This window comes from Schistocerca cancellata, chromosome 8, assembly GCF_023864275.1.
Source record: "Schistocerca cancellata isolate TAMUIC-IGC-003103 chromosome 8, iqSchCanc2.1, whole genome shotgun sequence".
Classification (NCBI taxonomy): Eukaryota; Metazoa; Arthropoda; class Insecta; order Orthoptera; family Acrididae; genus Schistocerca; species Schistocerca cancellata.
Window position 1 is genome coordinate 271,740,974 of NC_064633.1, and position 25,418 is coordinate 271,766,391.

At 39.4% G+C, this 25,418-nt stretch overlaps 1 protein-coding gene across 4 annotated transcripts in view; it reads right to left on the reverse strand.

The window, feature by feature from the left end:
* Positions 1 to 340: 340 nt before the first annotated feature.
* Positions 341 to 25,418, reverse strand: part of LOC126095206 (teneurin-m) — a 72,262-nt gene continuing 47,184 nt past the window's right edge. For all 4 annotated transcript variants that reach the window (XM_049909940.1, XM_049909942.1, XM_049909941.1 and 1 more), the window contains 9 exons: positions 24,635 to 24,807; positions 21,434 to 21,683; positions 19,094 to 19,329; positions 18,861 to 19,018; positions 16,529 to 17,570; positions 14,186 to 14,621; positions 6,244 to 6,421; positions 4,475 to 6,074; positions 341 to 3,676 (listed from right to left, as the gene is read on the reverse strand). In XM_049909940.1, the coding sequence (XP_049765897.1) occupies positions 2,775 to 3,676; positions 4,475 to 6,074; positions 6,244 to 6,421; positions 14,186 to 14,621; positions 16,529 to 17,570; positions 18,861 to 19,018; positions 19,094 to 19,329; positions 21,434 to 21,683; positions 24,635 to 24,807 (4,975 nt within the window). In that variant the 3' untranslated portion in view covers positions 341 to 2,774. The remainder of the gene's footprint in view (positions 3,677 to 4,474; positions 6,075 to 6,243; positions 6,422 to 14,185; positions 14,622 to 16,528; positions 17,571 to 18,860; positions 19,019 to 19,093; positions 19,330 to 21,433; positions 21,684 to 24,634; positions 24,808 to 25,418) is intronic.

Genomic DNA, 25,418 nt, shown 5'->3' on the forward strand with positions numbered 1-25,418 from the left:
TCTATTAATTGTCATGTGTAAGAGGGGTGGGAGGACTGTGCAGTTACGACCCTCCGCCACACACCGTCTTGTGGAGTATGGATGTAGATGTAGATGTAGAAGTGTAGGATAAGATGGAACAGTTTTTTATGTGCTGGTATAGAACAGAAATTTGACAGAGATAAATGTTTTAATTTGCTTCTTCAGAACAGAAATTTGATGGGGATAAATGTTTTAGTTTGCTTCTTCAGAACAGAAATTTGATGTGGATAAATGTAGTTCACTGTTCTGTCATCAGTCTTCATGACCTGTTAGAAAATAAAACACCAAGGAGATGGAGGAATTATTTTCAAGTCAACTGTTTAAATTTCTTTCATCTTTTTAATTAATAATAAGGTCTATGTACAGTTAGTATGCAGATTTGTCCAAGTGAACATACAGTACACTCAGCTATTACTTTTCCTATACACAAGGGCATAGGCCAAACAAGTACAACATTGGGTAGGAATCAGTATCCCATTTCTGCTTAGTAATAAACAGTTCTAAAGACAAAGGAATCCGTGGACCCACTCACAGGCCTTATATTGTTGCAGTCCAAGGCCTTTGTGCATTGTCTCGGATGCCTGTTACATAATAAGAATTGCACAGTTTTTATAAATGAGACTTACAAGTTATTAAGTATTGCTTCCTTCTTAGTCAGGTAAAAACCTCTGAAAAAATATCTTGTCTTCACCATGGCATAAAGCGCCACACTCTTCGCGCGCTCTTCTTTATATATTTACATATGAGAATCAAAGGGCATGCATGTGACTGTACAGAACATTACATATGTATATATATAGTTTTGCTTTTGACAAACAATTATAGTGTGATACATTTAAAAAAATAAAATATAGGGGCATAAAGTGACAAATAAAAATTCGTAATCAAACATCTACAATGAAAGGTACATATAATTTTTTATAATACACATTAAATGAAAACTTTCGAAAATTTCACTTACAAGAAAACATTAGCATATAAGATTTATTAATTAATTTCACATTAAAACAGTGATAAAAATTCACTGAAATGACAATAAGAGACATATCTGTCACATTATTAAGCACCAAAGGCAGAAGCTTTTATGGATACACAGTAGAAAATAAAAGGCTTAAGCCTCTTCATATTCATACTAGAGCACATACAAGCTCCGTAACCTAAATGTCACTGTTGCAGCTAGACAAATTCCAGCATTATTTCCTCCTTACAACAAAAACAACTTTAACAGCACTGAGGAAACCATTCAAGGAAAACAATGTCTCACTATGAAATTTTGCAGTTGAGTCAATTCTACAATATTTCTAGTGCAATGCAAAAAATCACAGACACTGAAAGTTTCCATTGTCTATATATTGCAGAGACATAAGCACAATGAGGAACAGTTCCACTTTCTTCCTTGAAGTCTTTGTATGTGGATATATTCCACAACCTCACTATAAACAGCTTGCTATCAAATGTACATGCCTGAAGTATTCTCATTGCACGTCATGTTGTGTTAAATCTTGCAGACAATTTATGCATATTTGAGGAACTCACAGTGTTTATATTTTGCACCACATTTAATTTTGTTCCTCCTGCATCAACATCTACCCTGTTTCTGCATGTCAGCATAATATTTATTTTACACCACAAGACACAGTGATTCCTGCTTTTGCAATCCAGCCTGCATAAGTACGAAACACTTTCACCTTACATAAAATCACTCTTAACCAGTCTTCTTAATTGTGTTAATGTTGTAGGCCTATACATTCATTTTTTTAAAAAATGCGATTAACAATTGCCATTGTGAGATTCCAAATTATTTAATGTTTAGTATGCCGTGATCTGCAAGAAAAGGGCTCATAAAAATGCAATAATGGTGTTAAAATGTCCACCATATCCATAAATAAAAAATAACTTTAACATATTTACAGTCTCAAAAAATGTTCCTTCCAGTCTGTACAATTATTTGTTTTTCAGTCATACATGGAATATTGCTTTTTTTCTAGTGTGATTTGAATACCATTATACTCCATGTGTCGCACATATTAAAGTTCTTGCACACAAAATCATCAACAGCCTTATTTAAAAATACTTATTACTTCTGTGAAATTCACACACATGCTATTCAACAGTGTCTGCTTAGTCCTAAGCTATTCATTTAGCAACAATTAAAGTTTGATCATGATGCCTGTTGGTTACAAAAAGTGAACTGTGAAATGACTAGTGGTTGAATATGGAAAATATGGACAAGACTTCAAGTATGGTAATAACTGACCTCAGCTTTATTAAGTGTCCCAATTACTTGTGGCATTACAAAAGGTCATTTTTTCTTAAATGGGTGTATCATTAACATCTTCATGGATGAGTTTGTATTTTCTATCCTGGCACTACAAAAGTTTTGTGATATTAGAGTTTTTCAGGGGGATCAGCTTGTGGTCACTGTCATGGATTTTTTACTTGACCATCCCAATAAGATGCAAGGTACAAATGGGAATTGGGGGAGGGGGGGGGGGGGGGGGGGCAGGTAGCAAGGGGTTTCAGATAACTGCAGTAGTTTGATGAATCTTCAAGTTGGAACAAAATAAATGTACCACTACACTACTGGCTTCCAAACTAATGTATTATTGTAAACAAAAAGACAGACCCTTTCACTTGTGACTTAAGATGTAGAGTGTCTGTTTGTGTTGTCTGACTTTCAAGATTGATGGTCACAACACCAAGCATTAAGTGCAGATGTTTAAAGGAATTGATGATTGTGGATATTTTGTGCATCACGAGTCATGCCTGTGCCAGCGTAACCTGCGATTTCCACTCTTCCGTCGTTTACGTTTTGTATCTCGACGGAAAGCTACATTTCCAGGATCATCAGCAAGTTGTGGGTAGCGGTGTACACTATGAATATCAACCCCTTCATAGCCATCCACTCGTCCATGCAGTACTAAATCTTCCTTTTCTTCTTCAGTCCAATCACCACGACCCTGGAAGCCGGCAGCAACAAGTTGTTTCTCTAGTTCCCATGCTCTCTCCACAGCTCTCTTATGGGCATGTTTCAGTATTCGATGTCTTTCTTGTTCTGGATCTGCACCATACCTAATAAAGACTGCAGCATCAGGATTGTGAAGTCTCAGTTCCTTAGTGCCACTAGTACCATGTTCTGCTGATTCATGTGCTGAGATATTGAACATACCACCTAACCTTCGCAGTTCTTCTTGGTCATCTCTTATCTTCAAGATATTGTCTTTGACAAAATAAAACACATCTTGATCATGAAGACTGAAATGCAGATCAAGAAAGTAAGAATTGTTGAAAACTGATGTCACAACATCCTGCACAACGCTATTGACGCCTTCAACAACACTGACAATAGCACGACCCGACACACGAGAGATGAGAACACCTTCTCCAAACACAGCTCTTCTGTACGCTACTCTTGGGAGTAAGTTTCTTGTCTTTGGCTCCATTTTGAGCAGTGGCTTGGGAACAAAACCTAAGTCCCGGAATTTTTCGTTCACTCTGTCCACAATGCATTGCAATCCAGACATTACACCAAATTCAGGGGACAGTTGGCGTGAAGTGACCATTGCTTGTGGTTGGTACACTGTGCGAGCTGTGTAGGATGATCCAAGCATACTGTCGATGTCGTAACCATAAAGTTTTAACCAACTTGGAAGATCTGAAAATATAGTTGGAATATAGTTTTTATTTTAACAACTAATAAAAACTAATTAAATACTTTTTTTACATCAGTAATAACAATTAGATCTAGTAAAGAAAAAATAAAAAAACCATAACAATTATTACTTAACTTCATTTCTTGTTTTATTTTACTTTACTTTTTTAGGGGAAAGAGTAGGGAGGTTCTACATGACAACCAGTTTTCGATTATAAGGCAACAGAAATTGTTTTGTAAAACATTTTGTTATGCAGTTACAGCTTTCACTGGAAGTAAAACATCCATATCAGGAATCAATATGGGAAATATATTGTAAACTAATGAAACAGTGTCATATGAATCAACAGATACATGTGTGTGTGTGCAGATATTAAAGAGCTTGTACATGAATGACGGGCTTGTTGCAACTTCTAAATCTATGTAGTTTTATTTCTGAAAAACTTACTAGAGATAACAAAAACTGCACGTATTGCTGCAACTACATTCTAAGAATGTAACAGTACATTTGTTTTATTGTAGTCTGCATATCTAAGGTGTCAAGTCTGTTTTCCCGTTCATTGTTTCCTAACATCTGATTACTGCACAACTTGCTAAGCAAGTTAGGATTTTTTAAATAAATTATGGATCTCATTATTGTAGCTACACATTAGTTAAGCATAATGCTAGATTTCTTTTCTGATTTTATTTCAGGGAATTATCGAAACTTTACTTACTAGTGCATTAGTAATTGTTTTGAATCAAAGGAAAATTCAGTTGAGAAAACTAATAAATTAATAAATAAATTGCATTGCCACTTACCTGTCATGTAATTGATGACATGCCTGGGATTAATCGGGTCATTGTTATTAAACCTGTAGATGAAAATATCAGTTGGTGTTGTGAGTTGGTTTGCCATTTCTTCCCACGCTGGAGTCATCCACTGGCCAACAACTGGATCATAAAGTCTCTTCTTTATGTACACAAGACCAGTATTTGGATCAAAAAGGCCACCATGGAAGTCTACAGGAAGGTAGAAGTCTGGATTTGAATCCTTGGTTACTTTTCCAAATGGTGTACGTCTAATTTCCTTAATTATGTTTCCATTTGTGTCATACAGTGCTAGAGGGGAACCATTTTGATCTGAAGCAACATAGAAGCGCTGTTCTGATGTTTCAACGGTTATTAGAATTTGCCGTTCATCATAAAGTAATCTGAATGTGCGTCCAGATTTCGGAAAATGAACATGAGAAATTAGATCTGGTGTGCTTGGATTTGCATAGAAATACTGAGTAACATTGCCACGTTCATCATGCCAAGACACCATTCTTCCTCTATCATCATAAAAGTACCATGTTTGAAATTTATCTCTTTCAAAGGCGTGAATTAATTGGGCTCGTGAATTATAGCGATATTTCTGTTCCCCTCTCCTCACAACAAATCCTCGACCATCATAGCTGTTGAATTCAACATCGCCATACTGCACAACTCTGTCTCCACTGTCATAACCAAGTGAGATCTTTTCTCCTTGTTCAATTACACCAATAACATTGCCATTTTCATCATAAACATATTTCCAGTTGCTGTCACCTACAACTTCCATTACATGTCCATCTGCGTTGTAAGTGACTTTGTCTGTGATAGTAACTCGCCCAATTGTAAATTTTTGTGCCTTAATCCTGTTCCGGTTGTCATACTCTAGTTCCATTCTGTAAACATCAAATGTTTTAATGTTTATAAGTATTGACTTTATCCTTCCATGATTGTCATAATCAGTGATGCTGAAAAACTGTTTACTTGTATCCTGCATCACAGAGCGATTGAAAGTGTTCCTGTAAATACGCAGATCTGTCACTCCTTCAAGCATGCCCAAATTTTGATTGTATTTCAATCTCAACTGTGGAAGCTCTTTTCCATTTATTTCAACATCAATGCCTGATATTCTTGCATTGCCATCATATTGATAGCGAAAATGTGCATTGTCCAGTCCACTTTTACTGCCAAATTTAAGTCTTTCATCTTTCAAAATTCCAGCATGGTAGCGATATTCTTGTTTCAGTTCAAAGTTTGGTTCCACAATGTCAATACTTTTCACCAAACTTGTAGTTTCTTGGTAATTGTAATGGATAGATGACAGACCTGCAAGAACTGTTTCAAGTTTGCCGCTCTGGTCGTACACATAGGCAACTTTACCAGACTGATGTGGGTAAACTTTTGCTAGAATCTGGCCATCATCATTATATAAAATTTCATATGGGTGCCGATTCATTGGTGAGAAATACTGATATTTGAAGAATCCAAGGGATGTCTGTAAAGAAAAGGCATGGATATGGCCTCTGGGTGTTGTAAGTGATTGCAGTGCTCCGGCTTCATCATACTGCAGCAAGTAATCACTTCCTCGTGGTGTTGTGACTTTCAGTGGCTGTGAAGAAAATGAAAACAGATTAATTATAGATTTAGTAAATTTATAATACAGTGTATATTATGTAATGCAAATTTTATATATTTTTTTCATTACTTAATATATATCACATTAAATTTTTTAAGCTCTTTGTGAAATACATAAAAAACAAGTAACTCAGTTTTCATACCAGGCTGCTAAACATATCCTTGAATGCGTAAATCATTGATGATCCATCACCATAACGAATTTGATTGAGACGCCCAGCTCTGTCAAATGCGTAACTTTCGTTGAGTTCTCCCCATCTCCAGCTTGTAAGGCGACTAAATCTGTCATACTCAAGTTCGACACCAGCAAATATCCCATTCCTGCAAAAAATTTAGTGTTTTTTTTTAATATGTTGGTATGTTTTATTCTTGCATTAGCATATTTTTGGGTGATTGTGGCTGAAATAATGAGTTTCTTTAGGAAGAAAACAGCTGAAAAGGTTAGCAAAAGAGATTAGCAAATACAGAGGGGTCCAGAAAAATGTAGACACTCTTTGATAGTTAATATCTTTGGACCAGAAGACATATTTGTGTGGTAGTGTAGCCCATTCTTTTCTCAAAAGATCTTGATGCGCAATTTCCAGCAGATGACAGAGCGGCAATGAATGATGTAAGATTGTCATTTGAGCAATACCGGGCCATCGTATTGAAGTGGTACTGGAAGTCGGGTAAACATGATAGAGGTACAACCTTTAAGTGGCATAATGTATACAGAACTCAACCAACAACATGTTCAATTCATCATATTCGGGATAAATTTGAAGCCAAAGGTACCGTTCAGGATGTGCGTAAAGAAATGTCTGGCTGACTAAAAACATCCAGCTTCCTGCACTGCTGTGTTGCAACATTTTACTGGATCACCTCAAAAATCTGTGAAGCAGGGTGCACATGAAAGTGGGGTAAGCCAATCAAGCCTACAATGACTTCTAAAGGCTGCAAAGTGGAAAGTGTACATTCCAAGATGGCTTCACACTATGAATGAAGACAACCCGTATTGAAGGATCTAGTACTGCGAGTAGTTTGAAGGCACACTTCGCGAGGATGAACAGTTTGCAGGGATGGCTAAAACTTCAAATGGCTCTGAACACTATGGGACTTAACATCTGTGGTCATCAGCCCCTTTGCAGCTGGATGGTTATCTGATCTGACGAGGTGCAATTCAAACTGAACAGTACTGTAAACAGCCACAATTGCATATACTGGGCTCTTGAAAATCCTCACATTCATGTGGACAAACATGTTAATCTACCAAGTGCTAATGTGTGGTGTGGTTTGTTATCATGCAGTTTGACTTGCCCATTCTTCTTTAAAAGTACCGTAACTGGTGAGATGTATCTACATATGCTGAAAACATCGATTTTACCTGCCTTCTGAGAGGTGTTTGGAAATAAAAGATTTTACCTACAACAAGATGATGCCCTGCCTCATTACCATAGAGATTTCAGAGCCTACGTGGATGAAAATCTACCAGAGTGATGTACAAGTCAAAGAGGGGCTGTTGAATACCCACCAGTCTCCAGACCCTATGCTACTTGACTTCTACCTATGGAGGACCATGAAAAATGAAGTTTACTAACAGAAGCCAGCTATGCTAAACAAGATACAAGAAACCATCAAGGCGTCCTGTGTGGCTATCACACCGGCACCACTGACAGCCATAGTTCAGTCAACAGTTCAACACATCAAAGTTATCTAGCTGCTAATGGGGGTCACTTCGAACGCATAAAATCATCTTCATCCCCCAGGCAAGGATTGTAACGATATGTTACTTTGTTCCCTTCATATTGACTATCAAAGAGTGTCTACATTTTTCTGGACCCCTCTATATCTCCTATAGCTGTTGTAACAGTAACATCAGCTGGTAAAAAAAGTAAAAGATAACAGTTGGTTGCAGAGAGGAATATGAATCCCTAACATTACTACACAGTAATGAGGAAGAGAAACTGTTGTTACTATACTGACCCTCACTGCTCTTGCTCATTGCTGATTCTATAACGACAGTAAATTTTTGCAATCATGTTTCATAAATGTGAGGTGTATAAGGGGATATTGAAAGAAGTAACAATTTTACAATTAATGCAAACTAGTGATTTTTAATTAAACTATTTTGACAGTATCTATTTATCAAGAGACCTATGTAAATTCAAGGCTGTTTTAAAAATGAAGGCAGCCATGGATAATATAATGAATCATCCTGACAATGGCTGAAAGTGACTGACAGAAACCACAGAAACAAAAAAGAACGATGATTGGACAGGCATTCGAGTCCTACCTTTCCTGAATTCCATCACCTGGCTTTGATGACTTATGAAGAATGAAAACACTCAGTGGGCTGTTTGTCAATCACAAGCCACATGCCACTAGTCTTCAAAATGGTGCTTCTGTCTTAAACTAATTTAGCTAGGTCTGTAACACTCCAATGTCTGCTAGTGTTTGTGTACGTGTGGATGGATATGTGTGTGTGTGTGTGTGTGTGTGTGTGCGCGCGAGTGTACACCTGTCCTTTTTTCCCCCTAAGGTAAGTCTTTCCACTCCCGGGATTGGAATGACTCCTTACCCTCTCCCTTAAAACCCACATCTTTTCGTCTTTCCCTCTCCTTCCCTCTTTCCTGATGAATGATGAAGCAACCGTTGGTTGAGAAAGCTTGAATTTTGTGCATATGTTTGTGTTTGTTTGTGTGTCTATCAACCTGCCAGCACTTTTGTTTGGTAACTCACATCATCTACATTCCACGTGGGAAAAATATATCTAAAAAGAAAGATGATGAGACTTACCAAACAAAAGCGCTGGCAGGTTGAAAGACACACAAACAAACACAAACATACACACAAAATTCTAGCTTTCGCAACCAACGGTTGCCTCGTCAGGAAAGAGGGAAGGAGAGGGAAAGACGAAAGGATTTGGGTTTTAAGGGAGAGGGTAAGGAGTCATTCCAATCCCGGGAGCGGAAAGACTTACCTTAGGGGGAAAAAAGGACAGGTATACACTCGCACACACACACACATATCCATCCGCATATACACAGACACAAGCAGAGCTTTTGTTTGGTAAGTCTCATCATCTTTCTTTATATACACTCCTGGAAATTGAAATAAGAACACCGTGAATTCATTGTCCCAGGAAGGGGAAACTTTATTGACACATTCCTGGGGTCAGATACATCACATGATCACACTGACAGAACCACAGCCACATAGACACAGGCAACAGAGCATGCACAATGTCGGCACTAGTACAGTGTATATCCACCTTTCGCAGCAATGCAGGCTGCTATTCTCCCATGGAGACGATCGTAGAGATGCTGGATGCAGTCCTGTGGAACGGCTTGCCATGCCATTTCCACCTGGCGCCTCAGTTGGACCAGCGTTCGTGCTGGACGTGCAGACCGCGTGAGACGACGCTTCATCCATTCCAAAACATGCTCAATGGGGGACAGATCCGGAGATCTTGCTGGCCAGGGTAGTTGACTTACACCTTCTAGAGCACGTTGGGTGGCACGGGATACATGCGGACGTGCATTGTCCTGTTGGAACAGCAAGTTCCCTTGCCGGTCTCGGAATGGTAGAATGAACGGTTCGATGACGGTTTGGATGTACCGTGCACTATTCAGTGTCCCCTCGACGATCACCAGTGGTGTACGGCCAGTGTAGGAGATCGCTCCCCACACCATGATGCCGGGTGTTGGCCCTGTGTGCCTCGGTCGTATGCAGTCCTGATTGTGGCGCTCACCTGCACGGCGCCAAACACGCATACGACCATCATTGGCACCAAGGCAGAAGCGACTCTCATCGCTGAAGACGACACGTCTCCATTCGTCCCTCCATTCACGCCTGTCGCGACACCACTGGAGGCGGGCTGCACGATGTTGGGGCGTGAGCGGAAGACGGCCTAACGGTGTGCGGGACCGTAGCCCAGCTTCATGGAGACGGTTGCGAATGGTCCTCGCCGATACCCCAGGAGCAACAGTGTCCCTAATTTGCTGGGAAGTGGCGGTGCGGTCCCCTACGGCACTGCGTAGGATCCTACGGTCTTGGCGTGCATCCGTGCGTCGCTGCGGTCCGGTCCCAGGTCGACGGGCACGTGCACCTTCCGCGGACCACTGGCGACAACATCGATGTACTGTGGAGACCTCACGCCCCACGTGTTGAGCAATTCGGCGGTACGTCCACCCGGCCTCCCGCATGCCCACTATACGCCCTCGCTCAAAGTCCGTCAACTGCACATACGGTTCACGTCCACGCTGTCGCGGCATGCTACCAGTGTTAAAGACTGCGATGGAGCTCCGTATGCCACGGCAAACTGGCTGACACTGACGGCGGCGGTGCACAAATGCTGCGCAGCTAGCGCCATTCGACGGCCAACACCGCGGTTCCTGGTGTGTCCGCTGTGCCGTGCGTGTGATCATTGCTTGTACAGCCCTCTCGCAGTGTCCGGAGCAAGTATGGTGGGTCTGACACATCGGTGTCAATGTGTTCTTTTTTCCATTTCCAGGAGTGTATATATATATATATACCCAAAAAACAAAGATGATGTGACTTACCAAATGAAAGTGCTGGCAGGTCGACAGACACACAAACGAACACAAACATACACACAAAATTCAAGCTTTCGCAACAAGCTGTTGCCTCATCAGGAAAGAGGGAAGGAGAGGGAAAGACGAAAGGATGTGGGTTTTAAGGGAGAGGGTAAGGAGTCATTCCAGTCCCGGGAGCGGAAAGACTTACCTTAGGGGGAAAAAAGGACGGGTATACACTCGCACACACATACATATCCATCCACACATATACAGACACAAGCAGATGTCTGCCGAATTGCTCAACACGTGGGGCGTGAGGTCTCCACAGTACATCGATGTTGTCGCCAGTGGTCGGCTGAAGGTGCACGTGCCCGTTGACCTGGGACCGGACCGCAGCGACACACGGATGCACGCCAAGCTTATATATATATATATATATATATAGGGAAACATTCCACGTAGGAAAAATATATCTAAAAACAAAGATGATGAGACTTACCAAACAAAAGCGCTGGCAGGCCTGGAATGACTCCTTACCCTCTCCCTTAAAACCCCCATCCTTTCGTCTTTCCCTCTCCTTCCCTCTTTCCTGACGAAGCAACCATTGGTTGCGAAAGCTTGAATTTTGTGTGTATGTTTGTGTTTGTTTGTGTGCCTGTCGACCTGCCAGCACTTTCGTTTGGTAAGTCTCCCTTAATCTTTGTATATATACACTCCTGGAAATGGAAAAAAGAACACATTGACACCGGTGTGTCAGACCCACCATACTTGCTCCGGACACTGCGAGGGGGCTGTACAAGCAATGATCACACGCACGGCACAGCGGACACACCAGGAACCGCGGTGTTGGCCGTCGAATGGCGCTAGCTGTGCAGCATTTGTGCACCGCCGCCGTCAGTGTCAGCCAGTTTGCCGTGGCATACGGAGCTCCATCGCAGTCTTTAACACTGGTAGCATGCCGCGACAGCGTGGACGTGAACCGTATGTGCAGTTGACGGACTTTGAGCGAGGGCGTATAGTGGGCATGCGGGAGGCCGGGTGGACGTACCGCCGAATTGCTCAACACGTGGGGCGTGAGGTCTCCACAGTACATCGATGTTGTCGCCAGTGGTCGGCGGAAGGTGCACGTGCCCGTCGACCTGGGACCGGACCGCAGCGATGCACGGATGCACGCCAAGACCGTAGGATCCTACGCAGTGCCGTAGGGGACCGCACCACCACTTCCCAGCAAATTAGGGACACTGTTGCTCCTGGGGTATCGGCGAGGACCATTCGCAACCATCTCCATGAAGCTGGGCTATGGTCCTGCACACCGTTAGGCCGTCTTCCGCTCACGCCCCAACATAGTGCAGCCCGCCTCCAGTGGTGTCGCGACAGGCGTGAATGGAGGGACGAATGGAGACGTGTCGTCTTCAGCGATGAGAGTCGCTTCTGCCTTGGTGCCAATGATGGTCGTATGCGTGTTTGGCGCCGTGCAGGTGAGCGCCACAATCAGGACTGCATACGACCGAGGCACACAGGGCCAACACCCGGCATCATGGTGTGGGGAGCGATCTCCTACACTGGCCGTACACCACTGGTGATCGTCGAGGGGACACTGAATAGTGCACGGTACATCCAAACCGTCATCGAACCGTTCGTTCTACCATTCCGAGACCGGCAAGGGAACTTGCTGTTCTAACAGGACAATGCACGTCCGCATGTATCCCGTGCCACCCAACGTGCTCTAGAAGGTGTAAGTCAACTACCCTGGCCAGCAAGATCTCCGGATCTGTCCCCCATTGAGCATGTTTGGGACTGGATGAAGCGTCGTCTCACGCGGTCTGCACGTCCAGCACGAACGCTGGTCCAACTGAGGCGCCAGGTGGAAATGGCATGGCAAGCCGTTCCACAGGACTACATCCAGCATCTCTACGATCGTCTCCATGGGAGAATAGCAGCCTGCATTGCTGCGAAAGGTGGATATACACTGTACTAGTGCCGACATTGTGCATGCTCTGTTGCCTGTGTCTATGTGCATGTGGTTCTGTCAGTGTGATCATGTGATGTATCTGACCCCAGGAATGTGTCAATAAAGTTTCCCCTCCCTGGGACAATGAATTCACGGTGTTCTTATTTCAATTTCCAGGAGTGTATATATATATAGATATATATACAGCGAGTAGCAACTTTCCTTTTCATAATATTGTTATATTCCATCCTTATTTTCCACTGTTTGAATGTAACACACTGATAACTGACTATCAATTTAAGCATAAATAATGGTTGCACATAATGTTTTTATACAACGCACAAACATATATTACTTTCTAGATGCATCTTGTATAAATAATGTACTGTGGAAATCTCCACAGAAAAATCAGTTTTATAGGCTGTTGAACTTTTGACAAGAAGTTGAAAAGGATCTGCTCTCTTATTCTTTAAATAATTATCTGACAACAATTTAGGTTCTTTAAAAGAAATATAGAAAACCAGATTGAATGTTGTTCTTCCTTAGTGATGTGAAAAAGAAATGCCAAATTTTGAACACATTTCCTTATAAACACTACCTGTGAAACACAATCCCATATAAAACAAAAGAACCCTTTCAGAATTTTGTTTTCTATCTACCATATGGAGTTAACATCAGTACCATACTGAATTGGCAAAAACATGTTGATCATGACTGTGAAAGAATATGACTGTGAAAGAATATCATTAGTCCCTTCCCTCACATGGAATCTATAAGATAATTATTTGTCAATAATGAAAGCTATTTCAGTGTAAATAATAAGTGCTGGTTGAAGGATCTTGGTTCAGATATTTGTTTGAAAAAATAAATAAATAAATAAATAAAAGAAATCATTACACCTTCCCTAAACATCAAAAGACAAAAGAGATTACATTCCATAAATTCATAGTAAACCAGCTTTTGTGGGATAGGACAACAAGAAAATGAATAAGGCAGCCTCCTAACTACAGCTCAGTTGTGGCACTGATATATGTTATTAACATGAGGAATACAAGGTGTATTCAGACAGTGCTTTGCCTACATAACAATAGGTGTCCCAAAACTGAACCCAAGGTAATTTACGTATAAAAAAATATTGTGTAATTTTATTGGCAGCTGCAGTTATAAGATACAACATGTTAGATTTGGCATTTGGTATTTTATAACCTGTTTTGTTTGTGTGGCAGTGTAACATTCCATGTCTTAACTCATATGAAAGTACAGCATGATATTGAATAATTAACTATAATGAGACATCCCATGTTCATCTTGACAGAAATAAATTCACTTACTACCATATGCTGGATGCTGGAGTTATACAGAAATGGAACTATATCAGTACTGAATGTGGGAAACCTTGAACAGCACAGACAGCATATGAACCCTATATTTCACAAATGTAGATAATTTTCAGAAGTGATGTGCAACCACTGATTCTGTTTCCTATTATACTCATACTGAGCTGGTGTCTGAAATGACCTCTTGTTGGTAGAATACTATACACATTTAACATTGAGGAAATAATTCATACTCAACATAGGGAATATGTACGGTAAATGTTAAATTTATTGCACTAACCTGGAACCCCATTTAACAGGGCGTGCAGTACGATCATAAGTGACATTCAGCAGTTCTACACGATCATCCATGAAAACAGCAACAGTGCCAGTTTCACGATCATATTCCATTGTTAACAGGTTCTCTCCATTGACTCTCAGTTTGCGTCCAACCTGCACTACTGATTTACCACCACTACCGCTTCCACCACTACTTCCAGCTCTCTTTCCACTGCCTGATGCACGTCTCATAAAATATCTCCATTCAAAACGGTTTGCCAGGTCACCACCAACCTCTGTTCTCTGGCGTGCGGGAACAGGAAAACTTTCACCGAGAACTGGATCAATGTCAGATAATACTGGGTATGGCACTGTGTCTGTGGCTACAGCATGGGACCATGGTGTTGTACTGGCGACGCTACCATCTGCTAGTACCAGGATTCGATGTTCTGCATCACCTAAAAAAAGTGTGACAATTGTTAATCTTTTCAGAAATATAAATGAATCAGTGACTTGTTCAAATGCCTTGTATAAATTTTTTCATGATATTTTGAGTAATACAATGTAGAATAACATAGATTGTCCCACACTGTAATACTGTTCCTTAAGGAATTATGCAGATAGTTAAGGCAGGCAAAAACTTAATTGTAATGTAGGACTGGAAGTCAATAGTAGGAAAAGGAAGAGAAGGATAAATAGTTAGAGAACATGGACTAGAAGAAAGGAATGGAACAGGAAGTCGCATGGTAGAATTCTGCACAGAGCATTATCTAATCATTATTAATGCTTGGTTTTAAAATTATAAAAAAAGGTTGCACATGAAAGAAACCTGTAGACATAGGAAGGTTTCAAATAGGTTATATAATGGTAAGACAAATATTCTGGAACCATATTCTAAACTGCATAACGTTTGGGAAGTGGACTTCTGAGATGTAAGATAATACTGGGTATGGTACTGTCTCCGTGGCTCTGTTCTCTGGTGTGTAGGAACAGGAAAACTTTCACCAAGAACAGGATCAGTGTCAGATAATACTGGGTATGGCACTGTGTCTGTGGCTACAGCAGGGGACCATGGTGTTGTACTGGTGACACTGCCATCTGCTAGTACCAGAATTCGATGTTCTGCGCCACCTGAAAAAAGTGTGACACGAAGTGCAAAGCAGGAATGGATAGATGAGAAATGTAAGGATGTAGAAACACACATAATGAGGGGAAAGATAGATGCCACCTACAGGGAAATTAGGAAGACCTTTGGAGAAAACAGAAGTGGCAGCATCGCTATGAACTGCTGATGAAAACTGAAGAAATTGCAAAAATGTGGAAAATTAAGGAGATGGGGCCTGGATAAGTTGAAAGTACCAGAGGTTGTTGAGAGTTTCAAAGTAAGCAATAGGTACTGATTGGCTGAAACAGAGCAAAGTAACATACATGTGAGTAGCCTTGGTAGTTGAAATAGTGAAGGCAGCAGAGGATCAAATCAGGAAAAAAACAAAAGCCGGTAAAAATCCATGGAAAATGCACGAGATATTGAATCTAATTGAGAAAAGAAGAAAATATAAAAAATGCGGCACGTGAACTATTACAAGGGATTATAATTGTCTAAAATATTAGATTGACATGAAGTGCAAAGCAGGAATGGATAGATGAGAAATGTAAGGATGCAGAAACAACATAATTATGGGAAAGATAGATGCCACCTACAGGAAAATTAGAAAGACCTTAGGAGTAAACAGAAGTGGCAGCATGAAAATTAAGAGCTCAGATCGCAAACCATTACTAAGAAAAGCACGAAGTGCTGAAAGGTGGAAGGAATATACTGAAGAGCTATACAGAAGGAAATAAACTTGAAGAAAATATTACAGAAAGGGAAGAGGAAGTAGATGAAGATCAACTGGGAGCTACGATACTGAAGGAATAATTTAACAGAGCACTGAAAGATGTAAGTTGAAAGAAGACCCCAGAAGACCCTGTGAGAATTATTGAAATTCTTGGGAGAGCTGCCATAACGGAACTATTCCACATGGTGTGCAAAATTATGAGAAAGACAAAATACCTTCAGACTTCAAGAAAAATGTAAGAACTACAATTTCAATACAACAGGTGCTGACAGGTTTGAATATTACCATGCCATCATTTTAATAAGTCATTGTTATATATTGAAATAAATTATTTACATAAGAATAGAAAAGTTAGTAGAAGCTGATCTCAGGCATAGATTTTTTATACTATTTATATTAAGTAATCTAGATGATTTTATTCAGAAAATATTTGCAGTCTTGTGGACTCATACAGTAAATTAATTTCCTTTATTAGTATGCTATTCTTTAAAACATAACAATTCAGAATCCATGCAAAAATTACTTACCAACTTTTGTAACAACTGTTGACCCTTTTATTAACATTGAAACTGGTTTCCGGTTATTTTGTGTTACTTTCACTGTTGCTCCTTTCACACTGAGATCAAATGACAAACTAATAACTTTTCCTGTAGGAGTTATAGCAGAAGTTAGTCTTCCAAATTCATCATAGTTGTAAACATAGCTCCGGCCAGTGCTATCAAGTTTGGTCTTAAGAAGACCTGTTGGTCCATGATAGTCAAAAGTAACATTATAGTTGTCTGGTGTGCTTAATTCGTGGAGCATTTTCATGCGTGACATTCTCAATCTACACTTTTGGCCTTTAGTATTTTCTATAGAATTCACTTGACTTGAATAGTCTCTCAGGAGGAAGACCTTGTTTCCGGCAGCATCTGTCACTGTGCTAAGTTTCCCATTGCTTGTATTTACATTGTATGTAAACAAATAACTTGTTTCTCCTGTGAGAATGTTGCGAGTTGCGATATGCTGACCGAAGCGATTGAACACATAAATCTCTTGAGTGTCAGGAGAATATATCTCATATTCTCTTGAGACACTGGCATCTGGGATACTTGCTGTCACTGAACGAATCCTGTAGTTTGCTTGATCACATATGTGCAATATTCCATCGGGAGTAACTGCGACAGAAGAAATTGTATTGAACTTCGAAGTGGATGCAAGGAAATGATCTTCCTCAAAACAATCACAGCCTCTATCTAGGCAATTGCATTTTGATTCCGCTCCAGCATAATGAGAAATTTTTCCATCTGTACCGATGATTCGCACCCTGTTTATTCTTTGAGAATCACTCTCAGCAACATAAAGGTCTCCAGATGGTCCAAATGCTATACTCTGGGGCATTACCAAGGTTGCATGTGTAGCAAGTTCAGTGTCATAGCCACCTGCTGGAGAGGGACAATGCAATGGCCGACCAGCTACAACTTTCACTCGGCCATCTGGAGCCAACTGAAGGATCATATGGTCATCAATGATGTGAAGAGAATTGTCAAGAGGATTGATTGCAAGCTCTGTGGGCCAACGAAGATGAACCTAGACATAAAAAACAAAAAAGAGGTAAGTACATAATATACACAAAATATGGTTAGAGCATCTATTAATGCTTATTGTTTGAAATGTTGGTTTCAGGAGAAGGAAGACAGAGACAAGAATGTGGATGTGTACTGTGAACATAAATGGATAGCTAGCTAAAGAGAGAGAGCGAGAGAGAGAGAGAGAGAGAGAGAGAGAGATATTACCATTGTTGTTTATCAGTATTTAATTATTATATACTCTCATATGGCACCTATTTGATAGTCTCACTTACCTTAGAAATGTTCAGAATGTAACTGTATGTACAAATTAATTTGTGATGTGAATGTAAAAATGACTTGTTCCATATCAATACAATCTGTCGTGCAGAATGATGCATATAGCATGTAACTAACTAACTAACATAAACTATTACCTTAATTTAGCATGGTAATAATATATGACTTTCATCTACATCCACATCTACATGAATACTCAGCAAATCACACTGAAGTACCTGGCAGAGGGTTCACTGAACCACCTTCACAATAACTCTCTGTTATTCCACCCTTAATCAGTATGTGGAAAAAAAAATGAACACCTGTATCTGTCTGTGTGAGCTCTGACTCTCTTTATTTTATGATGATGATGATGATTTCTCCAATGTAGGTTGGTATCAAGAAAATATTTTTGCATTTTAAGGAGATATTTGGTGATTGAAATGTCATAAGATCCCTCCGCCATGAGAAATACCTTTGTTTAAATGATGTCCACCCAAAATCCTGTATCATATTCATAACACAGGTTTTACTGTTGCATCAGAACAAAACTAAGCAACATTAGGAATAATGAAAGTGAGATATGTATTTTCCATTTATAAATTTACATTATATTTGTTGATGCATAACTAGAGGGCCCATAATCTGCAACTTCAAGCTTGCATATATTCCATCTTAATTCAGTAATGCACTAATTTTCTCTTCTCTAGCATGTGCAACTTCATACAGCACAATAACAAATAATGTTAGTTTTAAAATGTAATTTTTACCTTGGCTTGGTTAGATGAAAGTTGTTTTAGCTGCTTGGTGAAGTGAATATAATACCCTGTTTGTCTGTTCTTCATTCTCTCCTTGAAATCCCCCCCCCCCTTTCCATACCTCAGTCTGTGAGAGACTGGTAAACTGTATGCATAACGTGTGTGCACTATACCTCAATTTTAGTCCAGTGCACTATATCACAATTTCATTACATGTTAGTTATTCCTTATCTGGTGAAATATTTCCAACACAGTATAATTCAAAGTCAACAAACCTCTTCCACATTTAATGTCCCTTCACAGGGAATTGGTTTCCAGTGGGACTTATGCATGTGATCACCAATGACTGTTGTCACAATTCCATCCCTGTCAACCATCCTGATATTGGTTCCATCAGCAAAGTATAGAACATTGTCAGCCGATACAGCAACACCTGTTTACAAATGACTTGATTTAGTAAATAAATCTTCCAATATCATGTGGAATAGTGTAAATGGATTGTACATACCTTTTGGGTATGCCAGCTTTGCATCACGTGCCAGAGCACCATCACCACAGTGTGCCTCGTCTCCCGGAAGACATCTTTCCCCTGAACCAACTGCTGTTTCCCAGTTATGCTCTGGATCTGAGTAATCATCAACACTCCTCACACGTATGATCTGGTGAGATTCAGGGTCTGATATGTATAGAACGTTGTCTAGTGGACTCAGAGCTAAGTGATAGCGGTAAGACACCCTCGTGGCACTGAAAATAAATCAGAAATGTTTCCTTAGACATTTAAAGTACTTCTGAAGGAGAATTCAGGAATCTCTGGGTGTAGCTTTAATAAGGTAGCTACTGATTTCTAATGAACATTCCTAGAGTATTATATCCTTCTGCTATGAACTGAATTTCAAGCTAAGAGTTTCACATGTGCCCAAGCCTGAACTGCATTATCATTAAATGTACAGCTGTTTTCCTCTTTGAGTCTCCAAAGACAGTTTTTTAAAAAGGTTGCCAATAATGCCAATAACTGTTTTTGCAGATTAATGGATCAATCATGTGTTCAGAATTCCAATATGATCTATTAAAGCCATGGCTGTAAACAAATGCGTCATTTTATAGCGCTTGATGTGAAAAATAATTATATGCATGGATAGCTGAGCACATTAAAGCACATTCCTCCGGGTCATGAGGAGCTGTGCCAGCCCCATATCAAACCTGCCTAATGGATTAATTATATGGGCTGGTGTACAGGCCAGCCTGGATGTGGTTTTTAGTAGTTTTTCCACATCCACTCACGTGAATACTTGGCTGGTTCCATTCCAACTACACGACGTGCAAGCAGAAGGGATCCATAGATTCTTAGCCTTAACATGCCTTTTGGAGCAGCAACCAACCCCTCTGTAACAGTATTCTCTATAAAGGTATGGTTCTCGACATTGGGGAACTACCACACCAATTCTGAATCTGGCACTGGCCAGATATACAGCACTGGTTTGGATTGCTGGATAGATGGATGGATGAACAACAAATATGCATTTTTACAATTTGTGTCAAGTTGAAACTTGCTACATTAACATGTGGCAAAACTTCTGGAAGACAATAAACAAATTTTGGAAGACTTTTTTTGCTGGACTGATTTTAGCTATCCCAGTTGGACATTGATTCTCTGATCTTGTCAGTTGTTTTACAGGAACGTCCTCTGGAAATCTGCTGTTCTGAATCTGAATTTAGTCGTCAGGGTGGTGGTTTCTCTTTAATTCAATATGGGAGATTTGGTATGTTTTCTTCCCCTGTCTAATATTTCTTCTTCTTCCTTGTTGCTCAAAAAGTCACTCCATCATTTTTAAAAACAAGGTAAAACCCAAGCTCATTTTCAGAATGACTGAGCTTGTACATGAAAGCAAAAATCTATTTTGAAGGAGCAAATCTGTCAACTACAACCACATTTTCAAACTCAGTATTGGAGGGTTTACATAAGTAATCAGAAACAAAATTATGACACTGATTTATGGATACTGGCTTTGGGAGTACACGTCTACTGCACCAGCACTCAAACCATAAGAATTATCATCTGCAGCGAGAGCTCTTCCAGTTGACCCACCTGAGTATACTTTGCTCCATCCTGTTACTTTTAAATGGCACAGAGACCCTAGCATGGTGCTGAGAGCTTCAATACTGTTACAGCCTCAGTTTTTCTTTTGGCTATGCATATGATATGTTGGTCACTTATAGAAAGTTAAAATTGCATACTAGGCAAGGACTTGAAATTGACTTTTACAGGGTACCCAAATTATTTATAATCTCTTAGAGATACTTTTTTGTGTTATTTAGTAATCACTGTCTTCACAACCACTTTTGGAACTGGCTTTGTACTCTAAAAGTAGGTATGCCACATAGTGAGTCATCTATAAAAGTATGTATCATTGTTAGGGGAGGAAAAAAATAAACTGCTGACATGCTTTTATAATGTAGTTTCAAACTGGATGTTCTGAGAGACTGAATATTGAAGCAAGAAAAATCTCTATAATTAGTAATAATATTTTGTTATTCTGGGAAAACAAACATAATGCTCTCAATTTTTAGAATAAGTTATGAGCTATTTGTTGCCCGTAAGAAGCTGTAATCAATATATTACAGTAGATCGGTAACTCATGCATGATTTGTAGAAGCAGCAACAACTGTGAAGCATGTTTTACAGTAGGTCAGTGACACTTGCATAATTTGCAGCAGCAGCAAAACAACAACCTCTTACACACACACACACACACACACACACACACACAGAGAGAGAGAGAGAGAGAGAGAGAGAGAGAGAGAGAGAGAGTTAATTTGTTTCTATAGTCTGAGCAGAAAGAATACTCACTTGAGTCTAACAAGTGTTCTGACAGTTCCATCAACCAATATTCGCCTCACTAAATTAAAATCACCAACAAATATTGATCCATCAGCTGCAGCAGCAAGAGCAACAGGAGCTAAAAGCCTTTGCTTAGATGCTTGGCCGTCACAGTCGAAACAGTCAAGGGGCCGCTGGTGCCCATCTCCCATTGTCGTCAGTATCACACGTGGCTTATGTTTTAAATAAATGTTGGATCCATCTCCCTTCTGCAGTATGCCTATAAAATTATGAGTTCAAATGATGTTCATACATCTGCTTGTTCTAGCATGAGATTTGGTCACATACACACACTTTTAATCTACAGTTCCATGAAAATTAAGGCAAGTCTTTAGGCAACTGAAAGTGAATTGATGTACTGAACAAAACTACATAAACATGTACCACATTGTGAAACAATTTAAAGCCACTAGTATGATTCACAACTTACGCTACAAAAGACAACAGTTGTGCTTCTGCTAATTTATAATAGTACATAAATATTTTGCTGGAATTATGGCTTGTTCTGAGAAATTCTGTTCCTTAGTTGGAAACAAATTAAAAAATAGAATTTTATGAATAATGGGAACTTTTACAGCATGTAGATGACATGCCAAGTGAATAATTTAGTGTGTTGAGGATCAAATGACTCTATGATAAAAACATCCTATAAATTGTCCAAGATACCAGCAATTTGTCTCAGTCACAAAAAGATACACAATCTGAATGTATTTTATGTAGTGGATCTTACTAACTAAACAAAACACCCAAAACACCATTTTTCACAGAAGTGACTCATTTAGTTAATACATTATACAGTTTTTCAATAAGAACCCACAGGAGACTCAGTTGAAACTGGACTTTCTGTATGGAAACACATATGTGCTACATATAGGCTGGATTTTCCTTTGTGGAGCACAGGTTACTGTGGAAGTCAAACTAAGTTAGACAGAGTATTTTACTTATGGCAGTGAAAGGAAATGGAACATTTACCGTATTTACTTGAATCTAATCCGCACTTTTTTTCCGGTTTTTGTAATCCAAAAAACCGCCTGCGGCTTAGAATCGAGTGCAAAGTACGCGGAAGTTCTGAAAAATGTTGGTAGGTGCCGCCACAACTAACTTCTGCCTTCGAATATGTGTAGCGCTGCACAGGCATGCTTTCCAGGCACAAAGATAAATACTGGCGCCAAAACCTCTGCGTCAGTAAAAAAATTAAAAAAAAGGTGGAAGACGAGCTTTTTTCTCCGCCCAGAGTTTCAACCAATTCATTTTCATACATTATCCAATGAAGCAAATACAATTTCCGTATTGTTCATCTCCGAATGTAGCAGCATTTCAATGTACTACGAAAATCCGACTGGCAAGACTGGGATGTTTGTCAATATGGCCAACTTTATGTTCTGAATTTTTTCCTACCTGTGAGAAGAGATGGTTGCTAATAGGAACTTCTATAAATTGTGAATCACACGCAGTATTCTCTTCACCATAAGAATAATACGAATATAAACATTTTACCATGCATTCTTTCGTATTTGCTGCTATCTCATTTAAATCCTGTCTGCCTAATAAACTACGAAACTAGAGTGAGACAACAACAAACGCGGAAGAATATACATATCATGTCATGTTTATATTCGTATTATTCTTATGCCTAATAGTGATACAGTCAGAATTGAAGCACGGCAATTGACTAGATTTTTAAATCTAAGATGACTAATTTCTGTGCAGAATATAATGTACTAAAGAGGCGTCTGCAAAGATTTTCAAACGGAGAAAAATTTTCGCTAAACTCTCGTTCAGAACATCTTCTATCATATGCAGCCTATTATTAGTTCTTCTTGATCATTATCAAAGAAAGCAGCAGTGTAGTAACAACAAATAGCAGTCTCTTGCCATTGTTTCTATAATGAGACGATTCCTCTCTTTTTAAAATTGTAAGCGGCGGTAGCGCGCACAAAAGCAAGCCATGCCGCAAGCGGCGACAGGCCGTGAGGCGTGAACTCATTATCAGAATGCGACAAACAATGCATGACTGTACAGTAATGCATTTTCAGCTTAGAGTGACGTAAACACCTATAACAAAGAGAACGGCACTTATCAGATCAGAGAAAAATAAGCAATCAATTCAAACCAGACGAAGCACGTGAAAAAGGAAGGGTACCCGTATAAATACGGACGGAGCGACTGACGCATAGCAATGGCTACCTGGTACAGCTTAACTGCTAAGCTTACGACTCGAACCAAACTACTGTAGCTGTATCGTCATTTATTCGACCTAAATTGTGTCTCATATTACAATGTACGAACTTTGTTTCGATTTGGAGGTGTGGCCTAAAACTTTTCTCTCCTCTTGAATTTCGAGTCTCAAACTTCAGGTGCGGCATAGATTCGGGAAATTTTTTTTTTCTTGATTTCGAGTCTCATTTTTCAGATGCGGCTTAGATTCGAGTGCGGCTTAGATTCGAGTAAATACGGTAATGCTGTGGATGATACATGAAGCAAATTGCTAAATGTAATGCTTCCAGACATGGTATTCCCTTTAAACAATTTCCTGAGGCACAAAAAATCCTGTTGATTTCATAATAGAAATGGCAACAAAGATACAGAGTTCCAGATAGAGCATACATTCAAATGGCAGGTAAATTACCAACAATTTTGTTAATAAATCAGAGATAGGTGATGTGTTCAGTGATGCAATCAGTCAAAGGATGTAGGAAAAAAGAGAGTATTATTTTTTGAAAGTTTATTAGGTATGTTTGGATTTATTTTTGATTGTTCTGTAAGGTAGTATTCATGACAGTATTATTAAAGAGAGATAAAAAGTGACTAGGATTTAGAGATGGCTGTCATTATTCCATTGTAGCCCTTTAGTACAAAGCATATAGGTCTCAGTTTCCTGAAAAGATCAGAGGCTGAAATTTTATATATGGAATTTCATAAATTTCCTACTAGTGAGATTAAATGATGTGAGCTCTATTCTTTGAATCATTCTTGTGTATTGGACCAATTTTCACCCATGTTGCATTGTAATTCATTACAGTCTGATCCTTAAATAAAGTGTTTATATATTTTTTAGTAGGTTCTTTGATTATTTTGAAAGATGAGCACATACATGTTAGCAGTAATTCTTAGTGATCAATATTTAAGTCATTTGCAGTGTTTGCTACAACACACAAACCATTATCTTACCTTCATGGAAATTATATCTATGGTGGATATCAAGATTCCAGCCTCCAACCTCTGATATGCTCATATCATGACCACTGAGCTTTGTTGTTTGCACATCCCAAATTATATCTTTGCAGTCACTATATTCATACCCAACTTTAACCATTGCAGTTGTGACTCCATAAACACGTTGCCTGAAAAGTATAAGAAAAATATTATCTACCATTTAAATTTTACTTTTTGCATTCGACGAAACATTTTTTATGCTCCGACAAATTGTAAAATGGATGTTGCAACAAGACACAGTGACAGTGACACAACTCTAGGAATATTCAGTCTTTTTAAATGTTTATAAATATGTTCATCGCAATATAAAACAAAAGAGAAGTAAAGTTTCAAAATTAATATGCTTTATTAAGAAGATGATGAATATCTTCCATCAAGGGAAGGTCCAAAAGAATCTATTGCAAAAAATATAAAAGTGGTGAAACAGCCAAGAAAAATAAAGTAAACATTGTATCTTGAACTGTATATGTGGAATTGTATACATCATCATCATCACTGGTCATGCGTCATGCGCTTCTGTTGCTGTCATACTGCCGACACCCATCCAGAACTTTACCTCGATAACCAAGTATTTGATGTAGTGGAGACTTACTGCTTTTTGGGACTGGTCTTCGATGCCCACTTATAACTTGGCTTCCCCATCTTCATCAGCTTAAGGACAAGTGCTAGCAGCCTCTTAACATTATTCAATGCTTGAGTCACACTGCCTGGGGTGCTGATTGTCCTACACTGTTACAGC